The following is a 27730-nucleotide window of genomic DNA, read 5'->3' as shown; positions in this document are numbered from 1 at the left end:
GCTTGTGGCACCAGATGGTCATCGCTGTAAAATTGCTAAGTGTATGGAAAGACAATGTAACAATTTGTTGGCTGATAAAAAACTCCTGTGGTCAAGTTGGTAACTTAACTTGTTATACAATGCAATATATATCTACCATGGGTTTACAGGAGACTCACTTGCACAGATAGTCTATTGAGTCCTGATGATAGTGTTATCATAACCGATTCATGCCCAGGGTAAAAGGTTATACACTCATATCCCATAACATTTTCTGCATTTCAAGTCTTAGAATGTAGGGCCAGAATGATTTTTAAAAAAAAAATGACAAAGAAAAAAGTATTTTAATGAAAAGCAAAATTCTGAACTGGAGAGATGGCTCAGTGGTTAAGAGCACTGACTTCTCTTTCAGAGGTCTTGAGTTCAATTTTCAACAACTACATGGTGGCTCACGGCCATCTGTAATGGGATCTGATGCCCTCCTCTGGTATGTCTGAAAAGAGTGACAGTGTATTCACATACATAAATAAGTAAATCTTAAAAACAAAACAACAACAAAGAAAAACAAAATCCTGCTCTGAGTAACTTTTTTTGGTCTCCTTTGGAGATAATTTTTAAATGATTAACCTAGTTTTTTATATCCTACAACTCTATACACTAACTATAAAATGCCTAAATTCATGAATTTTGCCCTCATTGACACCTTAGAGTGTGATATTTTAATTTCTCCCCCTTTCCTTGTCATTTTCAAGCTCTACTAAACTGTTAACTATATCACAGAATTTGTGTTATGGCTTTGGTGTGTGTGTGAGCAAGGTGTGTTTGCCTCTAGAAGCCAGAGGTCAATATCAAGTGCCTTCATTCTCCATTGCTCTCCACATATTATTATTATTATTATTATTATTATTATTATTATTATTATTATTATTTGAGGCAGGGTATTTCAATAAACCTGGAACTTACCAATTTACTAGACTGGCCAGCTACCAAGCATCAGAGGTCTTTTGCTTTCTGTAACACCCTCCCACCCTACAGTGCTGGGGTTACATGTGTATAACACTACTCAGTTTTTATTGTGGCTGTTAGAGAACAGAATTCAGGTCCCACTGATCCATCTCCCCAGGCCAAGCTGTGGCTTTTGAGTGACCTGCATACAAGGCAAATGTATTGTCAATATCTTTCAATAGACATGTATTTCAAGTCTGTTTGCCTAATAATGGCTCATTTTGTTGAAGACTGTTCTCATAGTGTTAAAGTAAAGTTGTAGAGTGTCCACTCATTTTCTGCATCTTTATTTTTTGGTATAGGTATCACCACATATACAAAGCCTTGGAGATATATAAATAAATTTATTTGAATTTGAAATGTAGTTTTGGGGAAAGAGCAGAAGTCATGAGATTCTGTTAGCTGAGCCTGTCTCTGTGAGTGCAGATGGCGTTAGTCCTACTATGGTAAGAGGCCTTGTTTACTTGGCATCCTCAGTTCTGCTGTCTCTTACACTCATCTTTCCTTTTCTTCCGCAGAGTTCCATGATCCCAAATGGGAGGGATTTGAAAATGAGTACATCTCTGAAGAGCCAGGGACAGTTTGCTGAGCTTAGAGGGTCCTTGCTCTACTACCCAAAGGACTCCAACCCCATTCCTCATCATGACTCTCTACCTCCGCCCTTGTTTAACTGAGCCCTGGGATAACTAGCTGTATAGTACAATCACGTAGGGTTCTTTCCTTTCCATACATAGTCTTAAGAGGCTATGTGTGCTATAAGAGATTCCTTTCTGTTAAAATTTTATAACTGAGTATAGTGAGAGACAATAGACAAAAACTCCTGTATGATGCATGGCATTATGGAGTTATGATACCATGAGAGCACAGAGATGAACAACTAATCTGCTTTATAAGGATTAAAGACAATGGCTCAAACAAACACACAGATCTTTACACTCCGTTCACAAGAACACATCGACAAATTTCGGAAATAAACGAAAGGGTGAGTTAGGTGATGTGCTGGATTCTAATAAAATGGAATAAGTAGGCTGTCTTAATTGGGGATTAGGATTTGTGAATGCCTTGACTTTTCTAGAGCAACAATGACACATAGTTTTACGATGTTAATGTTTTTCTAATCTCTGATGCATTTCCAACACTGGCTTATAGTTAATTCCAAAGGGAAACTTTCATTTATATGCTTGACTGAGTATAAAATATGTCAGCGTAATTAAAAAAAAAAATACATTGGTGTCAGTCCTTGTTGGGCGGTTCATTTAACTTAATTAAACCACGGTTTCTTCACTGGAAGCTCCAGGAGGCTGAGAAACATCACTCCTAATTTTGCTTTTTTTTTTTTTTAAATAGATTTATTATCTGAACATCCTAAAAATTTCATCCTGTTAATAATACTTTAAAAGTAGCTTTAGATGATAGCTTTTGGGTCGTTACTCCTAGAAAGTGCTTATAAATTATTCTTCTTGTTGCTTCCTATAAACAGTGTCTCTGTCACACTAGTCACACAGTCTCTACACCAGCCAAGGCTTGTCAGACTGGTTTTCTATGGATCATCAGTGACTTCTTTCTTCACCTCACTTTAGCCTACAAAGCCACAGGTGAGCTGATGAACACACTCAGTCACGGACCAGTCACCACAGGACTCGTAACTTGCTGGTCAGCAATGTATCGGTGAGTTCCTGTCTCCTTTCTGCCTAGTAACTTGTAGTCTACAGTGGTCTAAGGCACTCAAGGACTTGTGGATCTGCATCTGACTGTATCTAATATGGAGAATCACTTTTGGGGTTTTATAGGACATTCTGTCAAGCAGGTTCTTGTTCTTTTTATAGGAGTGTTTCCTCTCTCGTTGTCTGTTCGAGCTCAGAAGAGCTTTCCAAAAATGTAAAGGAGACAGTGATGTCCTTGCTTGTTTTGAGAAGAATACAATGCTATATCTAATTTAGGCTTTATTGGTCTTATGGAAAATACACTTATTTCACAAAGTATGTGCAAGAGATGTAAATGTGAGGCCATGTGGGTTAAAATTGCTTACTTCTTTAAGTAGTCTAAAATTAAAAAGTATAAAATATTTTGGAAGCATAAGAAGCAACTTAAGATGACCGCTTTCAATAGCTAAATTGTTGTAATTAGATTTTTAGAAATAGATCCAATTATAGAGGTATAGTAGTTGAGGGGTGAAGCATTTACCTGGCTAGTGAGAGATTCTGGGTTCAATCCTCAGCATCACATACACACACACACACACACACACACACACACATACATACACACACTCTCACACACACACATACACACACAAATACACACACACACATACACACACGCACACACATACACACACATAAACACATACATACACACACATACACACACACACACACACACACACACACACCAAACTCTAATATACATAACATAACCACACTAAACTTCTCTGTTGTTTTCTTTCAATGTTACAACCTAAATAGTAACAACATTTTAGTCTTCTGATCCTCTTTACTTTTATATTAAAATTTACTTTCTCAGACATACTGGCAAATTCCTTTTGATTTATATTTGATGAGTAAAAATCTTTCATTTATACTGTGAGAAGAAAATATAGAAATTTCAGTGGAATCTGCCATCACTACATAAGGAAAAAGCCTAATTTTCTCACTGGTTGTTCTACATGTATTTTAGAAGAAGCTGACTATACCTCTAGTCTCACGAAGAGGGCACTAAGAGCTACAGATCTTACAAACATAGTGATGTCTGCCTTTTACAAGCATTACTTCATAATCCAGGATTTTTTTTTTGGTATCTTTTCTTCTTCTTATTCACTAAGAACGTAACTACAGAAAACAGCACTTTAAGGAAGTCTCTATCACGTTCACCGTCCTGGCTTCTCAGCTCTGGTCTATGTTAGATCTGACTGAGTTGGAACTTGATTCTAAACATATAGAGAAGCTGTGACGAAGGACACCTTGCAGTGAATTGCTTTTCTAAAATTAATTTCTAAATTTCAAACAGAGGATGTGCTAAGTTTTTAAAGTCTTGCTACAGAATGGATGAAGATTACCTCTCAAGTAAACAAACAAAATAATCTCCAACCAACTAACAATAAAAAAAAAAACCTTTCTGATCTGAAGAGTGTATGACTGATGGAGCATATCGGAATGGGAAGTTAGTGGGTGAAAGATCAGGGAATGGGCTGAGGTGGAAAGGGATCCGGCTTATTATATACCTTTGCTGGGCAAGTGGTCCAACACATTGGTTCAAAGAAATAGGAATACACGTATGTTGTCAATTTCTGTTTGAGGGCTTTGGCTCATTATCAGGAAAGCATGGAAGAAGTAGCTGCCGAGTTGTCTCATACCCACCTTCACCTTTCACCAGATTCCGACAGCCTTCTCTCTGTTCCATCTAGAATCACTATTTAAGAAATGTAAGGGTAAGAAAATAATTTGGACTGGGTGAAGTATTTTCCTCTTAGCCTGCAACTTTCTTTAGTTATGTTATCTTTTGAGCATGAAGAGATCAATGCAAAGATTTTATAAATACACAGAAGAGAATCAAAGAAAAATCTAGCTGGGTAAGGCTATAGGAGGAGGTTTGGGCTGGCCAGTGGTGGCGCATGCCTTTAATCCCAGCATTTGGGAAGCAGAGGCAGGCAGAGGCAGGCAGATTTCTGAGTTCGAGGTCTGAGTTCGAGGTCAGCCTGGTCTGGTCTACAGAGTGAGCTCCAGGACAGCCAGGACTACACAGAGAAACCCTGTCTCAAAAAACCAAAAAAAAAAAAAAAAAAAAAAAAAAGTTAGGAGGAGGTTTGGGAGGTAGAGAAGATATTCCTTAAATATTTTTATTTTCTTAAATATGTTTAACAATAATTGATGATAATGAGAATTAAAAGTAAATGGATTAAGCTTCTAGGAATTAATATGCTTTTTAGAGAGCTGAAAGTGAAATGAGTAATCTTCAAATGAAACAAAAAATACAACTTTAATTCTGAACTACTTCTCAAAGAGTGGCTCATGTAACCTCCTATTAGAAGCAATAAGCACCGATTAAAAATAGAGCTATTTAGCTCCGTGCCATAAATCTTCATTCATTTGGGCTTGAGCTACACTTGCCCAAACGTTAAGCATTTGCCCAAAGGAGATTTTCAGACCCTTATGTTTGAGAAAAAAAAAAAAAAAAAAAAAAAAAAGCCCAGCAGACATAAAAAGAAAAGGAACATGTGATATTGGAGCAAAAACAGCACAGATGAAAGAAACAGTTGTTATTAAAACGAAGTCAGCCTTTGCTTTATTTAAATTGATATAATTATATCGTAATGGGTGGTGCTCTCTCCCTGGCTTCCTTTCCCTTCAAGGGAGATGAGGCTTATTTATGCAGCCTGGTGATGATTAAGGAAGCGGCAGTAATTTCAGAATGTATGGAAACCGAAGGGCGAGTACAGACATATTTGGGTAGTTTATGTCAAACAGGGAAACAGGTCTGATTTTCATTTTCAAAATAGGCTTGTTTACAGGAAAAATTGACCATTGTAAAACTATGTCACACCCTGAAATTAGTCAGTATTGACATTGAAAGGTTTTTTTTTTTTTTTTTTTTTTTTGTCAACAGGTAGGTTCAGAGTTGCGACATGTCCCAGGGTTTAACGTGCACTCGCTTCTCTTTCAGCCAAGATCAGTCCTATTCATATACAAAGCTTTAGTAAGTTCTCATTGGGATCCAGCCCGATGTGGATTCACATTGTGTATCTTGTAAAATGTATTTCATTGAGTGATTCTCTCCTGAGTGATTGTTGTCATCACTCCTTTTAAAAGATAAGATGATGTGGTGCAGATGGTCCAAGCTCACTGGGAGATGTAGCATCTGTGATTGTAGTCTGGGTGTCTAGGCCTTTTACCTATATCAGAATGTCTATCACAGGGGCTAGTCTAAGGACTGTTCAGTCATTCAAAGCTTTACAGAAATGGAAAAAGAAGCTTTTCTGTAAGCTTTCCAGTATGTATGTATGTATGAATGCATGTATGTATGTATGTATGCATGTACACATATACACACACAATATGAATGCATAGGTCAAGTCACAGATGGTTATATAAAGCCAACATGAAATTGTCTATATATGTGCTAAGAAGGAAATGTTGGACTAGAGTTTCACATATGGTTTTCTAAACATCTTTAAAGAATTAACTGAGCACCTTACTGATGTCTAGAATTTTTTCTTGTATAAAATGAACACGTGACCTAATTTCCATTTCCCCACTGTCTTAAAGGTGATCAGTGGCTGTGAGCATAGCACTTTGATTACATGACTGTTTTCTACAAATGAATTCGGTGGCCAGAATTAACTGCAACTGTATTTTCCTCTAAAATGAGATTGCTTATTTCAAAGAGGGAATAACTGGAAACACAAGCACTGAGTTTCATATCCAAATACGATAGCACATAGAACTCCCTAGTTCTGGAGTAGCTTTCCAGAGGTATTACGTGGAAAAATTGGTTTTGTGGTTGGTCTGTGGCTCTATCAGTTTTTAGAAGAACTACATTAGTTACTCATATTGGGTGAACTGGCCTTCAGGAAGCTGAGGTTGTAAGAGTCTTTGGGTTCAGAAGTTCGTGAACATCCTGAGCAATATAGTGAAACCTCAGCTCAACAAAACAGAACAAGATAGAATTTATTCCAGCATATTTTCTTGGAGCTCCTTAATTGCAGTTAATTGCTGAGAAAGGGAAAGAATGTTCTCTGTGATGCTGGCATAATTTCACAGGTCTGAGAGCAGTAGATTACAGATCAGAAGGGATTAAAGGCAGAGAACAAGAGTGGGCTGCAGATAATTAAAACATCATGCTAAGAGTGCAAGTGACCGTTCTCCAAGTACATACCTGGCTGGGGTGGGATGGTGAGCGCTCAGAGTTTTCACAGAGTAATTCTAAGATGATAAGTAGTTTTACAGAAATCCAAAATACCTCTGAAGCATCATCAAACTTTAATTTGCCACATTTCGTCTGAAGATGTCAGATGATATATGTATTTTGAAGCTGATTAAGTAAGCACTGAGGAATTTTTGCACTTTGTCTAAAGTTAAATCAGAGCCAGATTAGGACAAAATAATAATTGTTATCATTTGAGTATGATATTATATAGCAACTCTCATTGCAAAACATTACTCACGTTTAAACTTTATAACAACCTATGGCTAATTTGTACCCATTCTGCAGATGGAGAAATGGATGCTCAGAGACATACTTTTTTTTTTTCACTTGGTAGTAGATGACAGAATTGAAAACGAATGCAGGCAGGTCTATAGGATTCTAAAGCTTACATTTCAATCCACAATGCTGGCCCGTCCTTTCAGGACCTTTTTTCTTCATCTATGTGTGCCCTCTATGACTAGTTCAATTGTCTTACTGTGCCAAGAGATAGAAAAGTTATATATTTTCAAAGACTGCTTCAGTTATTCAAGAAATGTTCTTTAAAATTAGCCTCTGCAACAGGAAGCATGGAAATTCCATTCTACAAAGGTAGCACGGCTCTGCAGGAATGGATAATTTGCAAATGGCCACAGGAATAGGTGAGTCAGTCAGCACTGGAGATAGAATCTAACCCCTAGTGTACCTGTGTTCTCTGCATAGTTTAGGAGGAAAGACAGACTAGTGTGAGCTAAGTCCATGGCCCAGGAGCTGTTGTTATGACTAATACTATTAGAACTTAAATAAAAATAGATGGCCTTCTTAATAATTAACATTATACATTTATTATGTACATGTTGACTTGAAATACTTAAACATCATGGGGTGGCTAAATTAAGCAAATAAACATGCACAGTACTTCATGTAGACTTTTCTTTGTGTGTATGAGAACAGGTAAAATCTACTCTCTGTATTTTTCATGCACTTGATACATTGTTATTAAGTGTAAGTGGCCATGTGGTACAGTTGCTTTCTTGAGCTTATCTCTCCTAGCTAACTTAAAATCACTGCAGGAGGAATAAAAACACTCCCTGATAGAAATTTGATCCCAATACATATTTTGTCATTTGTTGCCTTACGACAACCCTGTGAGCAGCTAACTTTAATATAAGATGGCAGTACATACAGAGAAACCAAGACCTCTAATCTCTGAGTCTGAGATTGGTGAAACTGAAGATTTAATGTGCATGTTTTCACCCCAGTTCTGTGCTTCCCCATCCTCCTTTCTGTCTCTTTCATGTTATCAACCTTGGACTCCCAAAATATTCCCTTGGAGAAGCAGAGTTAATTTTCCTAGTCTTTTAAAAAAACTTCATTTATCTTTGCATCCCACCTTTTCTAATCAAGAAAATTCTAAAAACAATAAATTAATATACAGCTATGTTACTTTAAAACAGTCACTCAAAATATATATTACTGTCAAGCCATTGTTAAGCACTTGGTCACTTCCTACCTGATGGAGTGCTGGTTTTGGGGAATTCAAGGTGTTCTAACCCTTGCACTAAACTGTCCTTCTTAATAATTAACATTATACATTTATTATGTACATGTTGACTTGAAATACTTAAACATCATGGGGTGGCTAAATTACAGGATGTAGCTGCATGACTCCTCAGAACTTAGTGCCATATTGACCCCAAGATGAGTGCTTTTGTACAATTTTTGTTTTTAAATCTAATTGTTCTTTGCCTAAAGCGGGTCTTAAATATCAAGAAAAATGGATTTAGGACCAGGTCTGGGAGGTTCTGCTGTTTTCTTTTCATAACCCCTCATGCACATGTAAGTCCACTTGAAAAGCAAATTGGTTTCTTGTTATGAAGGAAATAATGACAGTAGGTAACAATCACTGCGTAGTTACTGTTTGTTTGGCAAGGTTCCAGGAACTCTATAAATGTTTGCTGTTGAAGATCCTTTATGAATTGGATTACAGCATTAGATCAGTTTGCTGATGGGGCAAGCAACTTCCCAGTGCCATCTAGCTAATGAAAGACACTAAGGGATAAACTCAGGCTGTTTAAAACCAAAGGTCCATGTTTCAGTCAGCCAGGTAAGACATAAGACAATGGAAACCATTAGCTTGAGTTACAGAGCTTGTAACAGAAGATTATTATTGTTTTTGAATACAGAGGATAGATTATTATTTTCTCAAGGTCTTTAAGATACATATCAATGTTTAAAGAAAAATTTATGATAGTATAGTTTTTTCAAAACTAAACAGCCTGAATGCAATGTATCAATAATCATATTGAAAGTATTTGATCTAAATACTGACAGACTGGGCTGAAGGGTTGGCTCAGTGACTAAAGGCACGGTCCTGGTGACCTGAGTTTGATTCCCTGGGCACACATAGAGGGAAAAAAGAAGTGACTCTTGGGAGTTCTCCTCTGATCTCTGCACATGACATGACACGTATACCTTCCCCACAAACACAAAAATGTCATTTAAAAATTAAGCATAAATGCACACTGAAAGTGATTTTTCAGATAGTATTAAGTAAGAGAATGGAGACCTGACTGTTCTTGTTGAAGAAACCCATGATAATATAGAAAAGTTAAACATACTATAGAAAACTAAATAACACATACACAGTAATCAAAACATATACATAAGTGTGTATATTAACCTTAGAGAAAGTTGACTTTCGAATGAAGATAAAAGGCTAAACTGGCTCATATCAATGAAGAACACCATGTTGCCAGAGGCTGGGATACCGGGACTACTATGATGTTTACACTCAGATTTCTGTTCCAAGTAAGACTAAGACACAGGTCACAGTTAGGTCATAGCCAGTTCCCCTGTCAAGCAAACTCTCACAGGGGGACTAAGGTCAAAAGTCTGAATGTGGATGTGGTAGAATCCCAGTTAACATTACAGCGTGTTTGTCTGATGCTCTGTGCTCACAGTGCCAGGAACGACTCCAGCTCAGATTCCTCAACCTTCCTTCTGTTTACCCCTCTACAACACAGTAATGTAGACATGCCTGGTAATTCCTGTCTCACCCTGTTTGGGAGGTACAATCCCCCAGCTTGCCTAAATTAATAGTTAAATATAGGATTTCTGTTGAAATATCTACTTAAAACTTACTGGTTTATCAAACAATACGATATCTTAAAAGCCTAATTTTATGCCCACTTTCCCAATGATCTTTAGCTATTTTACAATACAATAGTGCTTCTAAAAACATCCCCATAATAATTATGAATGCCTGGTCAGATATTTTAAAAATGTATTGTAGTGCTTCATATCTGATTGATTTCATAGAGCTCTCTTCCCATCAAATTCCCTTTAATGAACGGTGATCGACAGCACCAGTATAGAGGGACATAATAACAGTGTTTTGCAGCTATTTTTGTTTAGATGTTAATCACAGAGACTGAAGTTCATTATATTACACGCTGTGCCTTTTATGGAGGCCTAATAATGGCGTTGCTGAGAAACTGCTCTGCTCTTTTCTACGGTGCCAAAAAGAAGATACCAGATCAGGATTTGTTTTTCTCCCTCTGTTGTATATGTTGTTTGGGGACTGTCTTATAGAAACCTACCCGTGTTGTGGCCTGACTCAAGGATTTGCACACTCTGTGTGAAAATATCTTTAGTACCATTTCCATTTTATATTTTTAATTACATTTTGCTGCCTTCTTCTACCCACAAACTTAAGTTAGTAGCAATAACAACAGTACACACACACACACACACACACACACACACACACCATTATAAGTCATCTTAAATCAGTTCAGTTCAATGTGGGAGACACATGAAAACCTTTATGATAAGGACACTAATAGATAAAATTACCCACCACAGGCCCTAAATTAATATCCAGAGCTGGAAATAAAAACAGTTTTTCTTTATTTGTACTGATGTTGTAAAAACACTATGTAAATGGTGTTTGGCAACTAGATGGTATTCTTGCTCTAATTGCAACTTCCTCATGAGAAGTATTTATAATTATTGTTATAGGGATCAAACACATAATTCAGTACAAATACTAAGGTGATACTTTTAGATATTCTATAGATGTGTTTTGTATAGCAAAGAATAAGATAGAAACATGTTTTATTTGAAATTTTATATGAATAATTTTCTTAAATTTCTTCTTAACAAATAAACAATGGTGGCTAGAAAGATAATTCAACAGTTTAGAGAGCATTGCTCTTGTAGAGGACTCAGGTTCAGTTCCCAACCTCACACCATAGCTCATAACCATCTGTAGCTCCAATTCCAGAGGATCTGATACCTTCATCTGGTCTCCATAGACATTAGGCAAGCAAGCGGTGCACATATACAGATGCAAGCAGTATACTAACACATTTAAAACTAACAGTGAAAGCACACTAACTGTCTTCAGTAGGGTTACTATTGTCACGAAACACCATGACTAAAAGCAGCTTGGGAGGAAAAAGTTCATTTCACTTACAGTTCTCTATAACAGTTTATCATCAAAAGCAGCGAGGGAAGGAATTCAAGAGGCTACAGAGTTTTTTTTTACTGGATTGCTCCTCATGGCTTGCTCAGACTATTTTCTTACAGAACCCAGGAGCACCAGCCCAAGAGCGGCAGCACCCACAATGTCTGAGCCCTCCCCCATCCATCACAAATTAGGAAAATGCCTTACAGCTGGTACTTACTGCAGGCATTTCTCAAATGAACTTCTCTCCTTTCAGATAATTTCTAGTTTGTGTCAGGCTAATATAAACTTTGACAGCACATTACCCACCCACACATATACTCTTTATTTTGTTTCTACCTTGGGTGCTTAAGTAATTTTGTTTTAGAAATATAAGGAAGAATGTTGGTCCTAATCACCCAAGTTCTTGTTAACGTGAAGTGCAGCTTGGGTAATGGCATGGACAGGAAAAGCAGGCACAATCCCGTAAGCTAAGCTAGTGCCAAACATGTTGTAACCATCGAGGAAATAATTAATTGATGTTTTTATTTATTTAATTTTATTTTTTGAAACAGAGTTTCTCTGTATAGACCTGGCTGTTCTAGGACTGGCTCTGTAGACCAAGCTAACCTTGCACTCAGAGAGCTGCCTGTCTCTTGTTTCCCTAAGCGCAGGAATTAAAGGCATTTACCACCACACCAAATTTGCTTTTTTATTTTTTAATTTAAAACAATTAACATGTGCACCCATGTGTATGCCTCTGGAGGTGTGCATACTCATGACTGTGCACCTCTGGGTGCCAGAGGTCTACAACAGGTGCCTTCCTCTGTTGCCATCCACTTTTTTTTTTTTTTTGGAGACAGGGTGTCTCACTGAACTTGAAGCTCACACCAACTGGATACACTGGTTGGCAATTGAGTCCCTGGAGTCCTCTAGTCTCAGCCTCCTTGTGCTGGGATTACAGCATTTACTGCCATGCCTGGCCATGTGGGTGTTGGAGATCTGACTTTGTTCTCATTCCTGGGCAGAAGCACTTTATCCCCTAAGACATATCTGCACCTTTCTCTGTTATGTCTTAAGAACTGACTTAGGAAATTTCTAATGTCACAGATTCTAGGATGTTAATACGTTTTGGTTTCTTTGTTTGTTTCTTTCTTTCTTCCTTTCTTTTTCTTTCTTCTTTTCTTCCTTCATTTCCTTCCTTCCTTTCTTTCTTTCTTCCCTTTCTTTCTTTCTTTCTTTCCTTCTTTCTTTCTTTCTTTCTTTCTTTCTTTCTTTCTTTCTTTTTCTGAGGTTAAAATGTACATTGACCCTTAAACATGTCTTTTTATTTGCCTTTTCATTTTGTGGACATTGGTAACAGATTTATAGCAGAAAGAATATATACTTGGAAAATCATATGTTTTAAATATGAGTAACATTATCTGTAAATCTTGATCACTGCATAAAGTATTTTATGAAAGTCAGGCCTTCCGAACTAGCAATTATTCTTAACAAGGCCTGACTTACCTATTATTTTCTTTAACATCCCAAGTTATTCCCTGAAACTAACTAAGTTGGACTCCACGTTCATTGAGAAAGATCCAACACCACAGTGTAGTACTGAAAAATGCCCTTTTGCAATTTAGTGTACTCAACTTTGCTTCAGTTCCTGAAGAATGAGCAGCTCTTGAGTATGGGGTAAAAATGTGTACAGAGAGACAAGGTTCACACTTATTTCAGGAAGGTACAAAACCAAGAAACCAAGAAACCAACCAACCCAACCAAAAAAAGAAAAAAAAAATCCAAACAAAAAAAGATGTCAATATTGATTCTCAGGATGAAAAGACAAACCAGAGCAGAGAATTTTTAAATCATCTCTTAAACACACAAAAAACATTTTGTGGGGTGATAGACTGAGATACTCTACATAGGGGGCAATCGGAAGAGCTTGGTAAGGGGAGCAGCGTGGGGTTTAATCACTAAGCCATTGTCTATGACACTTAGAAAAAAGATGTTTTACTAGAATAGAAAGAGTTTCAGAGACTACGGAGCTAGAAGAGGAACACTGTTATCAAGCTGCAGATCAAATGCTGGTGGGAGATTTCCAGTACACTTTCTAAAACAAGTTCACTGGCCATGCTGTGTAGACAGATTTGCCAGACTAGAGCCAGAAAAGCTCATTAGGGTTGACTTGTAGTCGATCATTTAGTCAGCCATAGAAAACTATAGTTTAGGGACCAAATCTGGTTTATTACCTGATTTTATATGATGGTTTAACTAAGAACAGTTTTCACATTTTTTTTAAAAGTGATTGAAAACAAATCAGAAGAGGTCATTAAAAATATTTTGTCGATTAAAAAACATAAGTAATTTAAATATCAGTCTGTAGAAATGAAAATGTACAGGACACAGCTGTGCACATTTGATTCTGTATCATCTGTGTTTATCTTTATAGTGACAGAACAGAATAGCTGGAGCAGAGAACCCACAGTGTAGGACACAGAAGGATCTATTATCTGAACTTTCACACAAAAGCTTGCCAGACTCCGGCTGAAGAAGTTGATGATAATTCTTTAGGAGTATCCAAGTTCTGGACATCGTGAACACGCTTATTTGAACAGCTAGGCTGCACTGAGCTGCCAAGGGGAAGGAATGACAATGTCAGCACTGCTTAGCATCAGGAGTAATGAACAAGAAATCAGAGAGCCACTGTTGTTCAGAACACAGTGCTGACTGAGCTACACAGAGGCTTGTTCTGACAAGCCCTCCTCAGAAGCATTACACTCCTTTCTTAGTCACCGCCCCATCCACCTTTCGCTCATCCTCACGTTTTGCAGTTACTGCCTTTCTTTTTATAGAACAGTTCCGCAGTGACATATTAAGAAATGATATTGATAACACAATGTCAGGCATTGTGTCTTCCAGCAATTCAAGGCTAGTCGAATATCTGTACCTTATGTGTATATTCACTCTCCCTAATTATACATTTCCCCCAAGAGAAAAGAAACATGAGAAAGCAGTTTGATAGTTTGAAATTATCAAAGGGATTACAATCAAAAAAGCCTGTCTTAGAATAAATTTAGATGGATTCAGCTAAGGTTTGGAGTGGCGAAGAAGTGCTTGCATAAGTATCCTTGTACACGAGGCACCTGATCACAGGAGCATCCCCTGATATGAGAAGCAGATTTGTTTCTCCATTTTATTGATGTTTTTGAGAACACTTTCTAACCATGTCTACTTTAGAGCAGTTTAGTATTGAATGACTTCCTGAGAGAAAAAAAAACCTAAAAAATGATGACTTATTCCTTAATAAAGGGAGAAAAGAAACCGAGTTGTCTGGCATGAAAAACAATGCAAAAAAATAAAAAAGCAGCTAAAAATGATAAATTATACCTTAATAAAGGGCAAAAAGAAACTGAGTTAATTAGCATGAAAAACAATGTTATAGATTAGGGAAGGAAAAGATAATGTTTCAAATGGTGAATGTCTTAGTAATGTGGACATTAATGTTACTACTGATAATTAAAGTAATTATGATGACCACTACTGATATTTTTTTTATATATTTTTCACATGTACATTTAATGTAATAAACTGACAGTGATTTTACCTTCACAGAGCTCATCAGGTTAAAAGTAGGAAATAATAATCCTTGTTTTTCATACAGAGAAAACATGAAACATCTATTGGGCTATAACTATACAATAGAGAAGCTGGAGGCAACACTCAGAAATACACTTTCATAATTGTTTATCCAAATTGTTTTGACTAGATTCTCTCTGTCTTTTTCCGATAATGTCCCTCTTGCCTCTTAACACCAAGGAAAACAAGTCTCTTAGATATTGTGAGGATCAGGAAGGAAGCCAGTGTGGTTTCTTGGCACAGTAGTGAAATGGACTACACATACACACACACATGCACACAGTGCACACACATGCACATATATGCACACATACCAGATCTGATCTGCCTACATAATGTTTTTATTCTTTCTAGGCTATCATTTCTCTTTTTTTTTATGTCTCTTCTCCATTTAATTCAAAAAACTATTATTTAAAGAATCTACCATAAAACCAAACCATGCATGGATTCAAATGAAAGTGCCTTTCACTTCTGATTCCACTTTTTACTGCTAATAATTCAGTCCCTCCTGTACGTTTTATTATGCACACACTATAAATCTAAAACTTTAAAATGCAAAATACACCTCATTAAGACTCACCATTATGTTTTTGATTCGATGGATAATTGACCATTTTCATGTTAATACAAGCAGATTTGCCCCCATAACTGTCAAACAAATACAGCTTATCACATTTCATATCTCAGCACAGTAATCATATACTTCTGAAAATTCTATTCTACTTTTGGGTAAGTAAAAATTGATATTTTTTTCTATTTGGCACGCACGGACTTTTGTTGAAAGACCTTCCCTCCCCGTATCAACCACACAGTCTTGCTTACGTCTATTGTATGCATCTCCCGTCTTCTGCAGCAGATGAATAACAAGCATTCAGATACAGAAGGGACAGGTATCGGGCCAGGGAGCTTCTTGGGCACAAGTGCGCATGGAAAAATAAGCTCCTCCTGGAAAAGTATTTTTATATTGTAGTAATTGCCGTTCTAGGAACAGGTGTTGGGAACCCTACTCAAGGGAGATCAAGGAGGTTAGAGAGAGGACACTGAAGTTTCCATGGCTACTATCCCATGGGAAGGCCACAGAAGAATCGAGAGAAACAAGTAGGATCCCTTGGGCCTAGCTACTAAATCCTATAACCTGCAACAGGGGCAGGCAGAATCCGGTGGTGATGGTCACACTGATTTTCCCTATTTAGTGACCAGACAAAAACAAGCGATGACCATTGTGCTGCAGGACCAATGTGAAAATATTCCCTGGTGATTTTACATCAGGCAACAAGTCCTTGATTTCTATAAGTCAAAAAAAAAAAAAAAAAAAAGTATTTACTGTTCTTTGCAGTTTGCAAGAAGCTTCCTGAGCTCACTGGGGTGCTGTGCCCAGGCTGGGTGTCCTGCACCTTATTGATAGGTGGAGAAACTCAGCCTAGCATGTGAATGGTTTGAGCCTGAGTTAGAGCTGGCAATGAAAAGGCAAAACGTACAATCATACCATCATCTTAAATGGGATTTAGTACCTGGAACTCCCTCACAAGGACATAACATTCTCTCCCTCTTTCATGGATTAGATGAGGAGCATTCTAGAAAGAAGGAAGCCCATTTCACTCAATGTATAGACATGAGAAATAGCTAGTTAAAAAAGCAAAGCAAAGCAAAGCAAATCATAACAAAAAACCCAGCGTCATAGCCCAAAGCCTTACCAAGCACTGACTTTTTCCCCCCTAGTGTTTGAATTTGCTTACCAACTAGAATATGTAATCTGAATGGTTGGCAATGTTACCAACCAAGCCAGAGCCTGGTCTACAACCGGGAGTTAGGACTGTGCTTTGAGGGGAGGATGAGGTCATCCAGAAAAGGCTCTCCTGACATCACTGGAGCTTACAGGTAAATATTAGTGCGAACACCTGGGTTCTTCAGAGGTCTTCCATAATCTCATGTGTTCATTTTCAAGGTCTGGTTTGGAGTTTAATCATAAAATTAGAAAGCAAGTGGAGCTGGGCAGTGGTGGCGCACGCCTTTAATCCCAGCACTTGGGAGGCAGAGGCAGGCGGATTTCTGAGTTCGAGGCCAGCCTGGTCTACAGAGTGAGTTCCAGGACAGCCAGGGCTACACAGAGAAACCCTGTCTCGAAAAACAAACAAAAAACCCCAAACAAACAAACAAACAAACAAAAAAAGAAAGCAAGTGGAAATAGATGTGCAGGGTGCAATATAGTTGAAGCTTTACTACACTTCATAAGCCATTTCAAATTTTGCTGTCTAGAAATAAACTTTAAATGTATAGCTCTATAGTGCCCTACACTGGCGCTTGGTCACAGGCTGGTGGACACACGATAGCTAACTTTTACAGAAGCCTCAGGTATTGTTGTCATTATTTTACATGTAGGATTTTTGTTCAGTCCTAACAAATAAGGACCAAGAAGGATATAAAGTCCATTATTATCATCATGGCTTTATAAATAAGCAAATGGAGGCACAGAGGAATCAAGTTACTCTCAGCAGCTGGAAATCAAGGCAGCACCATGGCATCTGAATGCTCCTAACTTGCCTAAGGTGCAGATGAGGCGTGTGCTTCCATATAATATATCCATTTCCTTTCTTCCTCAGGTCACCTGTGGTGAGGGCCAGGCAGAGAACTTGTGTGGAGCCCTGGGTTATTGGCCTCATCTCTTTCTTATCCCTGATTGTCCTGGCGGTGTGCATTGGACTCACTGTTCACTATGTCAGATACAGTAAGTATAAGATACTCTACCGTCACGTGACCCTTCCCAATTGTTTCTCATGGAATTTCCTGTTTTGGCTTGCCTCAGGGCTATTTCTTCATCTCGGTGATTTATTTGCATTGGCTAAGAACTATTTGAATGCTTAGTGTTTTTATTTTAATCCTGAGAAACCCAGAAGGATCTGTCTTCTATCTTTGTTGTAACAGTGCTTCCTGCTAGGAGTAGAATGCTACTCTTCAAAATAACTGGGAAGTGATAGAGGAATCTTTAACAAGGGAAGATCACAGGCTAGCTAGAATACAATGTCTTGAGCTGAGGTCACAGGATAATAACCTTGATTTTTTTTTTTAAATAAAAAACCGACTTTATCAAAATCTTAACATTCCATGAAATGAACTACACACTGAGATAAATATCACGTAGGGCTAAGCTCTGTTCTGTACTAAGTTGGAGACGTGTTTACAATGGTTTATTGCTAAATAAGTGCCTATGTCATTTAAAATCTCATTTTGGGATGTTAGTGATGACAGAGGTCAAGGTATACTGAGGTTCGTTATGAGGAGGCTCTGCCTGTTGTTAGGAGGTCTCTCCCTGCCTGAGGAGCTCCTGGTTGCTGTTATTAATCAGGTGCCCAGGGGACTACTGATATAACAACCCTACACTGTTTCTTGGATTTTAATTAGTCGACTCAGCTCTTAGTTTAATATCTCCCTGTGTGACTAGATTATGTTTTGATATTGAAGGCCCTGAAACCATAGAAGCTAATCACTTGAATCTAATTTAATTGGGAATTTGACAAAGGTGCTTTCCTATGCAGAGGAAGAGCGATCAGTAATCTGATAATTTTCCACTTCTATCTACCAAGTACAATGTCAATTTTCAAAACAAGGTAGATACATCTCTTTTGGGTGAAGAAAAATAATGTTTAAAGATAAATAATGCTTAAAACAAATATTTTTGGGTGGTGCTTATATACATGCTGTTTTCTTTTAAATTGAGGTTTCTTTATTTTGATGGTAGAAATTTCCCTGAAATATTTTCAATACAAAAGAGTTGCTAAAATAACATCACAGTACAGATTGGTTCTGAATATACTGAGCCTCATTATGTTGTAAGTGTTGTTATTTCTCTATGCATGTGGAAGGCTATGATTTACTCATTTTTATATTTCCCAAAATTTGAAGACTCTTGGCCTATATAAGATGCATTATAAATTTTTATTCAATTCTAAGTGATAAAAAAACCCACAAATGACATACTTTGTAGGACTGATTTCATAAGAAAGCCCTAGGAATGTTAGAGGCTTGATCCCTTTTGTGAGAGAAAAAAAGAAATGTTTCTTCCTCCATCTCCTTTGCATTTTCCTAAGCCAGGTTTTGTAAGATTATGGGTCTCACTCATGTGTACACAAAAAACTGGGTCACGTTTCCCAGTATCTGGTTCCAGGATCATACCGTTTGGGTGATCAGTTTAGAAACTGTAACACACAAATCCCAGTACCCACACAGCACACCTGAATAAACAAGGATTCATGTATGTTACTATTTTGTATGTATGACTTACCGTATGGGTGTGGAAACAATGAGCAGTTATGAACTCACATGCCAAACTCAATAGACCTGTTACAGAATAAATATGAATGTGACTAGGTTTGCAAAAACATCATTTTGAGCCTCACTTTGCAAAGCTCTAGACAGCTTAGAGTTGTTTGTATCACTCCTGTCCAGTGCCTTTGGGGCTTTCTCTACACTTCTGCTGTGACTGTGTTCATGAACAACATCAATCTAAGTTGTAGAATTACAAGCCTGTTAGAAGATTATCAACAAATTCATGTTTATTCATATTTTAAGAACATAGTCAATATTCATTAAATTACAAGAGGTAGCTTATAATATCAGAAGCTTTATATTATGAAAACTGTGGCTCATTTAAGTCTCCAGAGAAAAGTACAATATTGAGTACATAAATATTTCTGTGGTTGATCCATATGAAGTACTGATAGTTGACCATGTTTTGCCTCTTCAAAATGACAAATTCAAATGATGAAATCTATAATTTAAAAAAAAGCTATGCTTACGTAACTAGAGGAACCTCTTATTGTCGTCTGTATAACATCACTATTTAATATTAATCAATATTTGATTGATTATTGGCTACAACAACATTAGCTTGGAAGAAGAATAAGAATAAGAAGCCTGAGTCTGGGTGAATCATAGTCCATTTCTTACAATAACTGTTTCCAATGGTCTTAGGTTATTATTATATTTATAAGGCTTGGCTCAACGTCTAACACAGAAATGTAGTAGGTGTTAATGTCCACTGAAGGTAGATGTAAGTCTCTGACTTTTCTGTATGTAGAAGAGGAAAACTAAGCTACATTAACTCTATAGTTGGTCAACAAAGCAGGTCGTGTGAATTAGCAGCAGAGACAGGACACTGTGAATAAGAAGCAGACAAGACATTCCCTAAGCCCAGTGGAAGAAAATAAATTCTGTGACAAAGGAGCTCAGTGAACACATTTATTGTCTTTTAAAGGTTATTTCAGGTGGATTCTATTTTCTGATCTGAATTCTTACCCTCATTTCTTTTCATCTCTGGTAAAAATAGATTTCTCATAGTAGAGTCCAGAATTAATGAATAGTTTATTGAATTGTGGGGGAATCTACTTCTTTAATATAACATCATTCCGCCTTGGGAAGCTTCTGAATGATGTGTTCATTCCCACGGCATGACTGGCTATCCTTTGGGCTAACCAGGGAATGGATAACATGTGAGTAACTAGCCCACAGCTCTCATGAGGTATTTGCACAACACTCCAGAGCACCAGGCATTTCTCACAGTTTGTATACTCTATAAAACAGTATGATGTGTATTTCTCTTTATATGGAGATCGCTCTGGAGCCTGAAGCAAGATGATGGAGCAGATGACCGGGGGTAGGGGTGTTCCTTCCTGTCTTAGTGTTTCTAGTAATCACAAAATGAGGTAGTAATGATGCTTTACACATCTGATAAAGATTATGATGTGCTGTGCCTCTTTCCTTGTAGATCACAGGAGAACCTACAATTACTACAGCACATTGCCATTCACAAGTGACAAGCTGTATTCTGAGTTTGGAAGAGAGGCTTCTAAAAATTTCACAGAAATGAGCCAGAGAATTGAAACTATGGTAAGTAGCTTTGTCTCCATGTTTATGTCATTGGGAGGTTCTAGTTTCTAAAATAGCCAATTGGTTCCTGCATAACTTTGAAAACTGACAGAAAGTTATGCAAAAGGGATTAGAATACTATATCTAAAAGGCCAAATCAAGTAACATCTCGGCATTTATGAATGCCACTTAGCTTTCCATACTTTTGTATTTATTCTTGATCAACATAGTCCAGAAATTCTGGGCATGTGAAGCTGAAGGGAATGCAGAATAATAGACATATCCAACCTATGGAAGAGTCCCTGAGCAAAAGAATGTAGTGATTAAAACCATTCAGACCCATATATAAACACTATGCTTACTTGTAGACACATCTACTGTATCAACTTTAGGTATACAAGATTGTAGAAAGGCAACTGTCATTCTGATGGAGGAATTGGATAGTTTGAAAAGAGAAAATTAGTACCAGAGACCAAAAGAACAAAGGCCTGGGTGATAAATTGTCACCACGTGTTACCTAGACAACAAATCGGAAGTTTCTTGGCTCATGAGGTAATTTATGGTATGAAGTGATGGAAAGAGAACTGAAGAGCCAGTTCTACCCACCACCTGTCAGTCAGTGATATGTCTGTGTGTGCTAGATTACTTTTCATTCTGGACAAATTCTTTTTGTATGTTAATTTAGACACTAAGTTGATAAAATTTGCAAAATATCTTCTAGCCTCAATATTCTGAATAGGGAGAGATGGAAATCATTCGTATTTGTGGCTTTGTTGCCACAGTGAAACATTCCAATAGTCTATTTTCTAATGAAAAAAGGTTTATTTTGGGCCATGGGTTGGGAAGCGCTAGGCCAAAGGGTTGCATCTAATGATGGTCTTCCCTTTTTCTTGTCATCAGAAGGAGGCTTATCACATCACTAGTCAGAGAAGGAGAGCATTTGTGTAGTCCCTTTTGCTCTCTCACTCTTCTTCAGAGCCACCAGGATTCAATCATGGGCTCTGACTTAATAACCATATCTAATCTGACTCACCTCCCGAATGCTGCTCCTCCTTTAAACACTATGGTTTTTCACTCTCTTGCTACATTACAATGGGATTAAGTTGTAACATATGAAGCCCTGGGAGGGGCTCAAACCATGTCTAAAGCTTGGACTGATGACACACTGTCACAGAAGCTGTGTAGCTTGCCGAGGAGGAAATCAGATCCTGGTTGCAGGTGTTCTCGAAAGGGAAATATCAGAGGTTCTTCCCTAATGCCCACACACATGTGACGAAAACAAAGGGAACAGAGCTCGAGAAGTCACTATGTCAATAATCTCTCCCACCCCCTGCCATTTTATGTGAAGTTTTCCAAAATGAGTTTTCTAAGATTCAAATTGATTTAAATCTAAAGGAATAAAGATGGTTAGTAGCTTCAACATAAATAATTATTTTGAAATTACTTGGTACAAATAAATCCTTAAGTGAAAACTCCCAAGCCAAGCACCAATGTTAGGACTTATCTATAGTGTTGTCAGTATGGCATCAGTGCTGGAGGACAGGAAGAAATCAAAGCCACCAGGATTCAAGAACGAAGAACTCAAAGCGTGACATGAAAGGGTCACTGTTTCTGCTAATCACCAGTGCGTCTAGAGACTATCCACATTCTGGAAATAAGAAGACTCTGAAATCTTTACTTACCCAAGCCCTGAATTTTAAAGTTTCAATTCATTTGAGTTATAGTATCTGCCCCAAACGACTTTTGTCATGTTCCTAGAGAAATTTCATAGCTGTCATTGTTCAGAGCTCTAATTCATGGGACTTTCTCAGAGTGTTCCCAGTGCTGGCCATGCAGTATATGAGCACACTTGGTAACTGTCTCATACAACACCGACATGATTTCATTCTTGTGGCCAGCTGTCGCTTAGAAGAACTACTTCATTCTTTCTCCAAGACCATGTGTCCAGATAATTTTTTTCCTTCTTTACGTTGTTTTGCTTACATATTTTATCACAGTAATAGAAATCGGAAAAATTAAAAACAGATGCTTCATTTTCTTCTTCTGCAGTACAAGTTCTTAACTGGGGTATAGAGGATGAATTGACTTTCAAGGAAACAGTGTTTGGTTTTGATATCCTTCAGAACAGAACACATAGGTCCCCACTGGCCTCAATATGGCCGTCATTCTGAATAAGGAGTTCAGCTCCCAACACTGGAGAGAATTCCATAAAGGACTCTTCAGCTTCAGCGCACAGTGAATGTTGCTTAATGTATTTTGTTTGCTTGTTCACTTTATTATGTATTTTAAGTGTCTATAGAGCAGTGGTTCTCAACCGCGGGGTTGAATGACCCTTTTACAGGGGTCACCCAAGACCATCAGAAAACACAGATATCTACAATTATTATTCATAACAGCAGCAAAGCTACAGTTACAAAATAGTAATAAAAATAATTTTACAGTTGGGGGTCACCACAACATGAGGATCTGTGTTAAAGGGTTGTAGCATTAGGAAGGTTGAGAATCACTGCTCTAGAATATTGGATTGCTTGATTAATTTCAGAAAACTGTTCTTGTTGACATGCTTTAAATATCTTTAAACAGGTAAAAAATGCATTTCAGAAATCTCCACTAAGGGGACAACTTGTCAAGGCTCACATTATCAAGTTCAGGTGTGTTGAAACTAAAATGTTGATTCTGGATTTTACTTAATGCTTAAATTCTTAACCTGGTCGGTAATAAACGTATTTCAAAATACTAATGATGTGATATGATTCAGTTCAACAAATCTTTATTCACCTGCTCTATGAAAACCACGGCTCAATGAACTTTAGTCTTCTATTTGAAAATGAACTTTTGCGGGATGCCTGCTGAGAACAGAGGTGTAACTGGTGCTGGTGCTACGATTTGTGTGTGTGTGTATGTGTGTGTGTGTGTGTGTGTGTGTGTGTGTGTTTATGAAAACTAACCATCAAAATTGGGGACTAATTTAATAGCAAGTAGTACCCTGCCCAATGAGATCTTTATGTCTTCGTGTCTTGCATTACCCGTCCCTTACTACAGTTAGTTTAGCCTATTTTCTTCTATTCTACATTTTTTTATGCTTTAAACATTTACCAAAGGGGATGTCAGAACCCTTATCAGTTATTACCAAATAGGCAAGGCCAGAGCACAATGTTCTACTGTTGTTTTGTGTTGTGGTCAAAGTCTTGTGTAGTCCAGGCTTGCCTTGAATTCCCAATCCCTTTTTCTTCTGAGCGGTGAGATTACAAGTGTGTAATTATTTGGCAAAATACAACATTTTAAGTAAAACACTACATATGGACCTTAAATAGTGTATTCTAACACATGTTATTTATATTTTTCAAGAACAGGGTAAGAACTGTTTATTATATTACTCAAATGACAACACTGAATTACTTCCCAGGCTGTCACTTAGCTGACATCTCTGAGGCATTGCTTGGATTTTTTTTTTCCTGGAAAATTCTGTACTTGAGATGGCATTCTTTTTGGATCTCTGTCTACTTCATCAATTTCCATTCTTTCAAGGAGTATGACATTTACATGGCATCTTATGCTATTGGAATCCAAGTGTTTGCATCCAATTTTCCCAATTTCTCTATTTGCTTTTTCTTGCACACCTGGCAAAAAGTTACATGGTGTGCAACTCAAGAATCTAGTCATCCCACTGAGAAACCTGAAGTTGCCAGTCACATCTCTTTCACCCGAGCCTCTCAGAATGTAAAATAACTAAGTTGTACCAGCTATGATTCCCAAGTCGCTTTACAGCTTGTCTACTTTTGTATCTCAACAACCCTGCCTTTGACACTCACCCTTCCTTCCTTTGATGCTGTGCCTTGAAGAAGCTCAAACTTAGGGGAAACATGAATGGCTAGTGGACCATCGAGTTATGACACTAGCAGACCATAGGAGCTGAGACAGTGAGTCCGACTGTGTGGAAGGAAAGGGGGCTGTGCTCAATAGTGCCTGTTGAGTTTGGAACTTAAGTTAGTTAATATGAAAACAACATTATACAAAAAGGAAAACCAAGAGCATAACAATCCCACTCAAATGTCTTCCCTCCCTCAATTTTATCACGTTTCCCTCTTTCCCTTCTTTTATATTTTTTGGACAATAGTAAAGAAGACGATGGAGTGTTGGCTCACATGCTGCTGATTTTTCGAATTCGCTCTACTGAGGATCCTGAAATTGTGCATAAAATTATTGAATATGTTCTGCATGAAAAGCTGAAATATGCTACAGGACCCCCCAATGTTGATCCTGAGTCAGTTAAAATTAAAAGTAGGTTGGGTTGCCTTGTTCATTTCTCTTACATAGAATAATAATTCTAGAATCGCTCTAGGCATTCAGTTGAAAATTCTCTGGCCCTTTAATTGCTGAGGTCCTGATACCTGTAAGTCATTGCTTTGAAACTAAATTGGAGTTAACGAACCATTTTCAATCATGAAAGTGTTCTAAGCTTACGTTTTTCATGTAGGCTTTCATTATCTTCTGGAAAGTGTTTTTATTGTACCTTGTATGTTGGATACGGGATCTAACATTGTATATGGAAAATGTAGCTTTGAACATTTCTGCTTGTTACTTCCAACACATGTTCTGAGAGTGTGACATAGAAAAGCTTTAACATACGTGTTGCCATAGCTGCTTTCTTCAGATCATTTACTAGTGAACAACCGTACTTCACATATATTCAGTTTTGTGTGTTTTTACTACTGTAACCGAACAGATTGAAGTAAATATTTTTTGTTTGTTTATTTTTTCAGGGACCACAAAGGTATGCAATGCTATTTTATAGTTCATGCAAATACAATCATTCTCTTGGTTCATGGGTTTCATAGCCATGCATAGAAAAAACATTCTTTCTGAATACACACGTTTTTCTTGTTGTTATTCTTTAAAAAAATGGGAAATAATAATGTTCTGCTTAGAATTTGTATTGTCAGGCATTCTAGGTGATCTATAGAGATTTAAAGCACATAGGAAGATGTATGTCTGTTACATGCGGATACCAAGCCATTGTAGAGCATCATTGGTTTTTGACATCTTCGGGAATTTCCTTGCATTAATCCTTTATATATGACACATTCTTTCAAAGCTTTGGCTTATTATTGAGAAGAAAGGTTGGGTAGAAAATGGACTATGTTTTTCTATCTTTCTTTCAATATTATTATTTTCAGCTAAAACAATTACCTAATACACACCAGAAATTGAGCAAAAAAAAAAAAAAAATCTATGAAAGGGTGTCATGTGCATTTGTGCTTTTTAGAATGCCATTGCTTTCTTCCTGGGTTCTAGAAATTAGAAAATAGACATGTCTTCCTTTACTGCCAGTGCCACCTCCATTCTTGGTGCTGAGTTTAACACATATGTCTTGTACTTGGTTTGAGCCTTGCTATGCTCCCCTATGTTGTGTGTTTACCAGGATTCTGACTTCACAGAGCATCATGACTAATAAATGCAGGTGGCATGAGGAGACATCATAGACACACAAGTTCCATATGCCTCCTCTGTTCATACCATGTTCGAATATCACACTGGACTTCACTTTCAAAGCACAAGTTGCAAGATAAAAGTATTAAACATTTCAGGATAGTAGCAGAACGACATAGAAACAAGCACAGAGCTACTCTCAGTATGGAAACAGACAAAACCAGAATTTTGAGAAAGAAGTTGAGGTAGAGAATAGATTATTAAAAACAGACTGTTAAGTACCTGAAAACCAATCCTCCTTATGTCTTCCATTTTCCCTACAATGGTCAGATGGAGAAGGTAAAAAAGAGTGCTTGTAATAAAACTTCCAGTATATCAAAATTATTAAACACCAGAAGGAAAATAAATATTTTAATATGACTTTTTTTTTGCATTTAGATACCTGTCTTGTCATATGTGTTCAAAGAGAATAATTCTGACCACTGTAAAACTACTAAGTCAGGAAATATGAATGCTTAGTATATTCTTTACCCCTTATTTGGGCAAATGTTTGCATACGGTCAGGTCCTGATTGCTGGGGGTCACCCAGATAAGGATCTGCTGAATTGTCTCTGAATGTGGGGGCAGTCTCTGTATCTAAATCCCTAGCAGAAAGAAAAATTATATAACATTATTTTAAATGTGATCATGGAGTTGAGCGTTATGCTACGTATTTGGAACTATGCTATATACATAATAAAATATTCTGAAGTGATGCTTTGTAAAACTACCATTGTGTTTAGGAAATCAATATTACAGTTTAATTAGATATTTACTAAAGGGGGGGTACAGACTTCCAGAATCTTATTTCCTGGTATAAAACTCATATTCTTAAATTTCAACACAAAACTCCTGAATCAGAGTTATTGCGAAATGCAACAATAATTTATATTATAAACAAGTCGCCTGTGTGCTTCTTATTTATACCAGAGCTCCAGGCTCATTGCTTATGCCCTCTTTCCTCTTTGAGTCAGTAAAAAATGCATGTCTGTGATAACCTAGCTGCATCTATTTCCTATAACCATGGGATACTATCCTAGAGCTTTATTAGCTGTTTGGTGTTGAAAAGCTCAATGAAATTCTGTCTTGCTCACCCCGTCTTATTCGTCATTTGTGTGTATTTCAGAAATCAACAGGACAGAATCAGACAACTATCTCAACCATTGTAAGTTGACTGTATTCATTAAGATTGTGTTAACTGATTGCAGAAAGGTAACACTCTAGAACATTTACATGTGCTTTCTGCTGATTCTCCAGAGACAGAATAGTTTGCGTGGTTGGTACATAGCTCATGGCCTTTTGTTTTGTCTCTGAGATCCACTAAGGAATAGCACATTTGGGAGAATTTCAGATTGGATGTACAGATGCCTGCGACCATGAGAATGGAGGGGAGGGAGTTAGACAACTGTTGAAGAAGAAGTAAAATCACTCTTTGCATGTGTT

General features: G+C 37.4%; 2 protein-coding genes across 3 annotated transcripts in view; one reads left to right on the top strand and one right to left on the bottom strand.

Annotated features, from left to right (window-relative positions):
- Ythdc1 (YTH N6-methyladenosine RNA binding protein C1) overlaps positions 1 to 15921 on the bottom strand; it is a 90849-nt gene extending 74928 nt beyond the window's left edge. Inside the window, exon 1 of one of the 2 annotated variants that reach the window (XM_076938729.1) lies at positions 15779 to 15921. In XM_076938729.1, coding sequence (XP_076794844.1) covers positions 15779 to 15827 — 49 coding nt within the window. In that variant the 5' untranslated portion in view covers positions 15828 to 15921. The remainder of the gene's footprint in view (positions 1 to 15778) is intronic. The other variant, XM_076938730.1, reaches the window with a different exon arrangement.
- The window catches only part of LOC117712961 (transmembrane protease serine 11E), a 38972-nt gene continuing 13821 nt past the window's right edge, over positions 2580 to 27730 (top strand). The window contains exons 1-6 of the mRNA XM_034509205.2: positions 2580 to 2652; positions 17557 to 17681; positions 20718 to 20839; positions 23402 to 23469; positions 24936 to 25099; positions 27414 to 27452. Coding sequence (XP_034365096.1) covers positions 2588 to 2652; positions 17557 to 17681; positions 20718 to 20839; positions 23402 to 23469; positions 24936 to 25099; positions 27414 to 27452 — 583 coding nt within the window. The 5' untranslated portion in view covers positions 2580 to 2587. The remainder of the gene's footprint in view (positions 2653 to 17556; positions 17682 to 20717; positions 20840 to 23401; positions 23470 to 24935; positions 25100 to 27413; positions 27453 to 27730) is intronic.

Source organism: Arvicanthis niloticus, chromosome 7 (assembly GCF_011762505.2).
Source record: "Arvicanthis niloticus isolate mArvNil1 chromosome 7, mArvNil1.pat.X, whole genome shotgun sequence".
In the NCBI taxonomy this organism is placed as follows: Eukaryota; Metazoa; Chordata; class Mammalia; order Rodentia; family Muridae; genus Arvicanthis; species Arvicanthis niloticus.
This window is presented reverse-complemented; position numbering and strand designations above follow the sequence as displayed.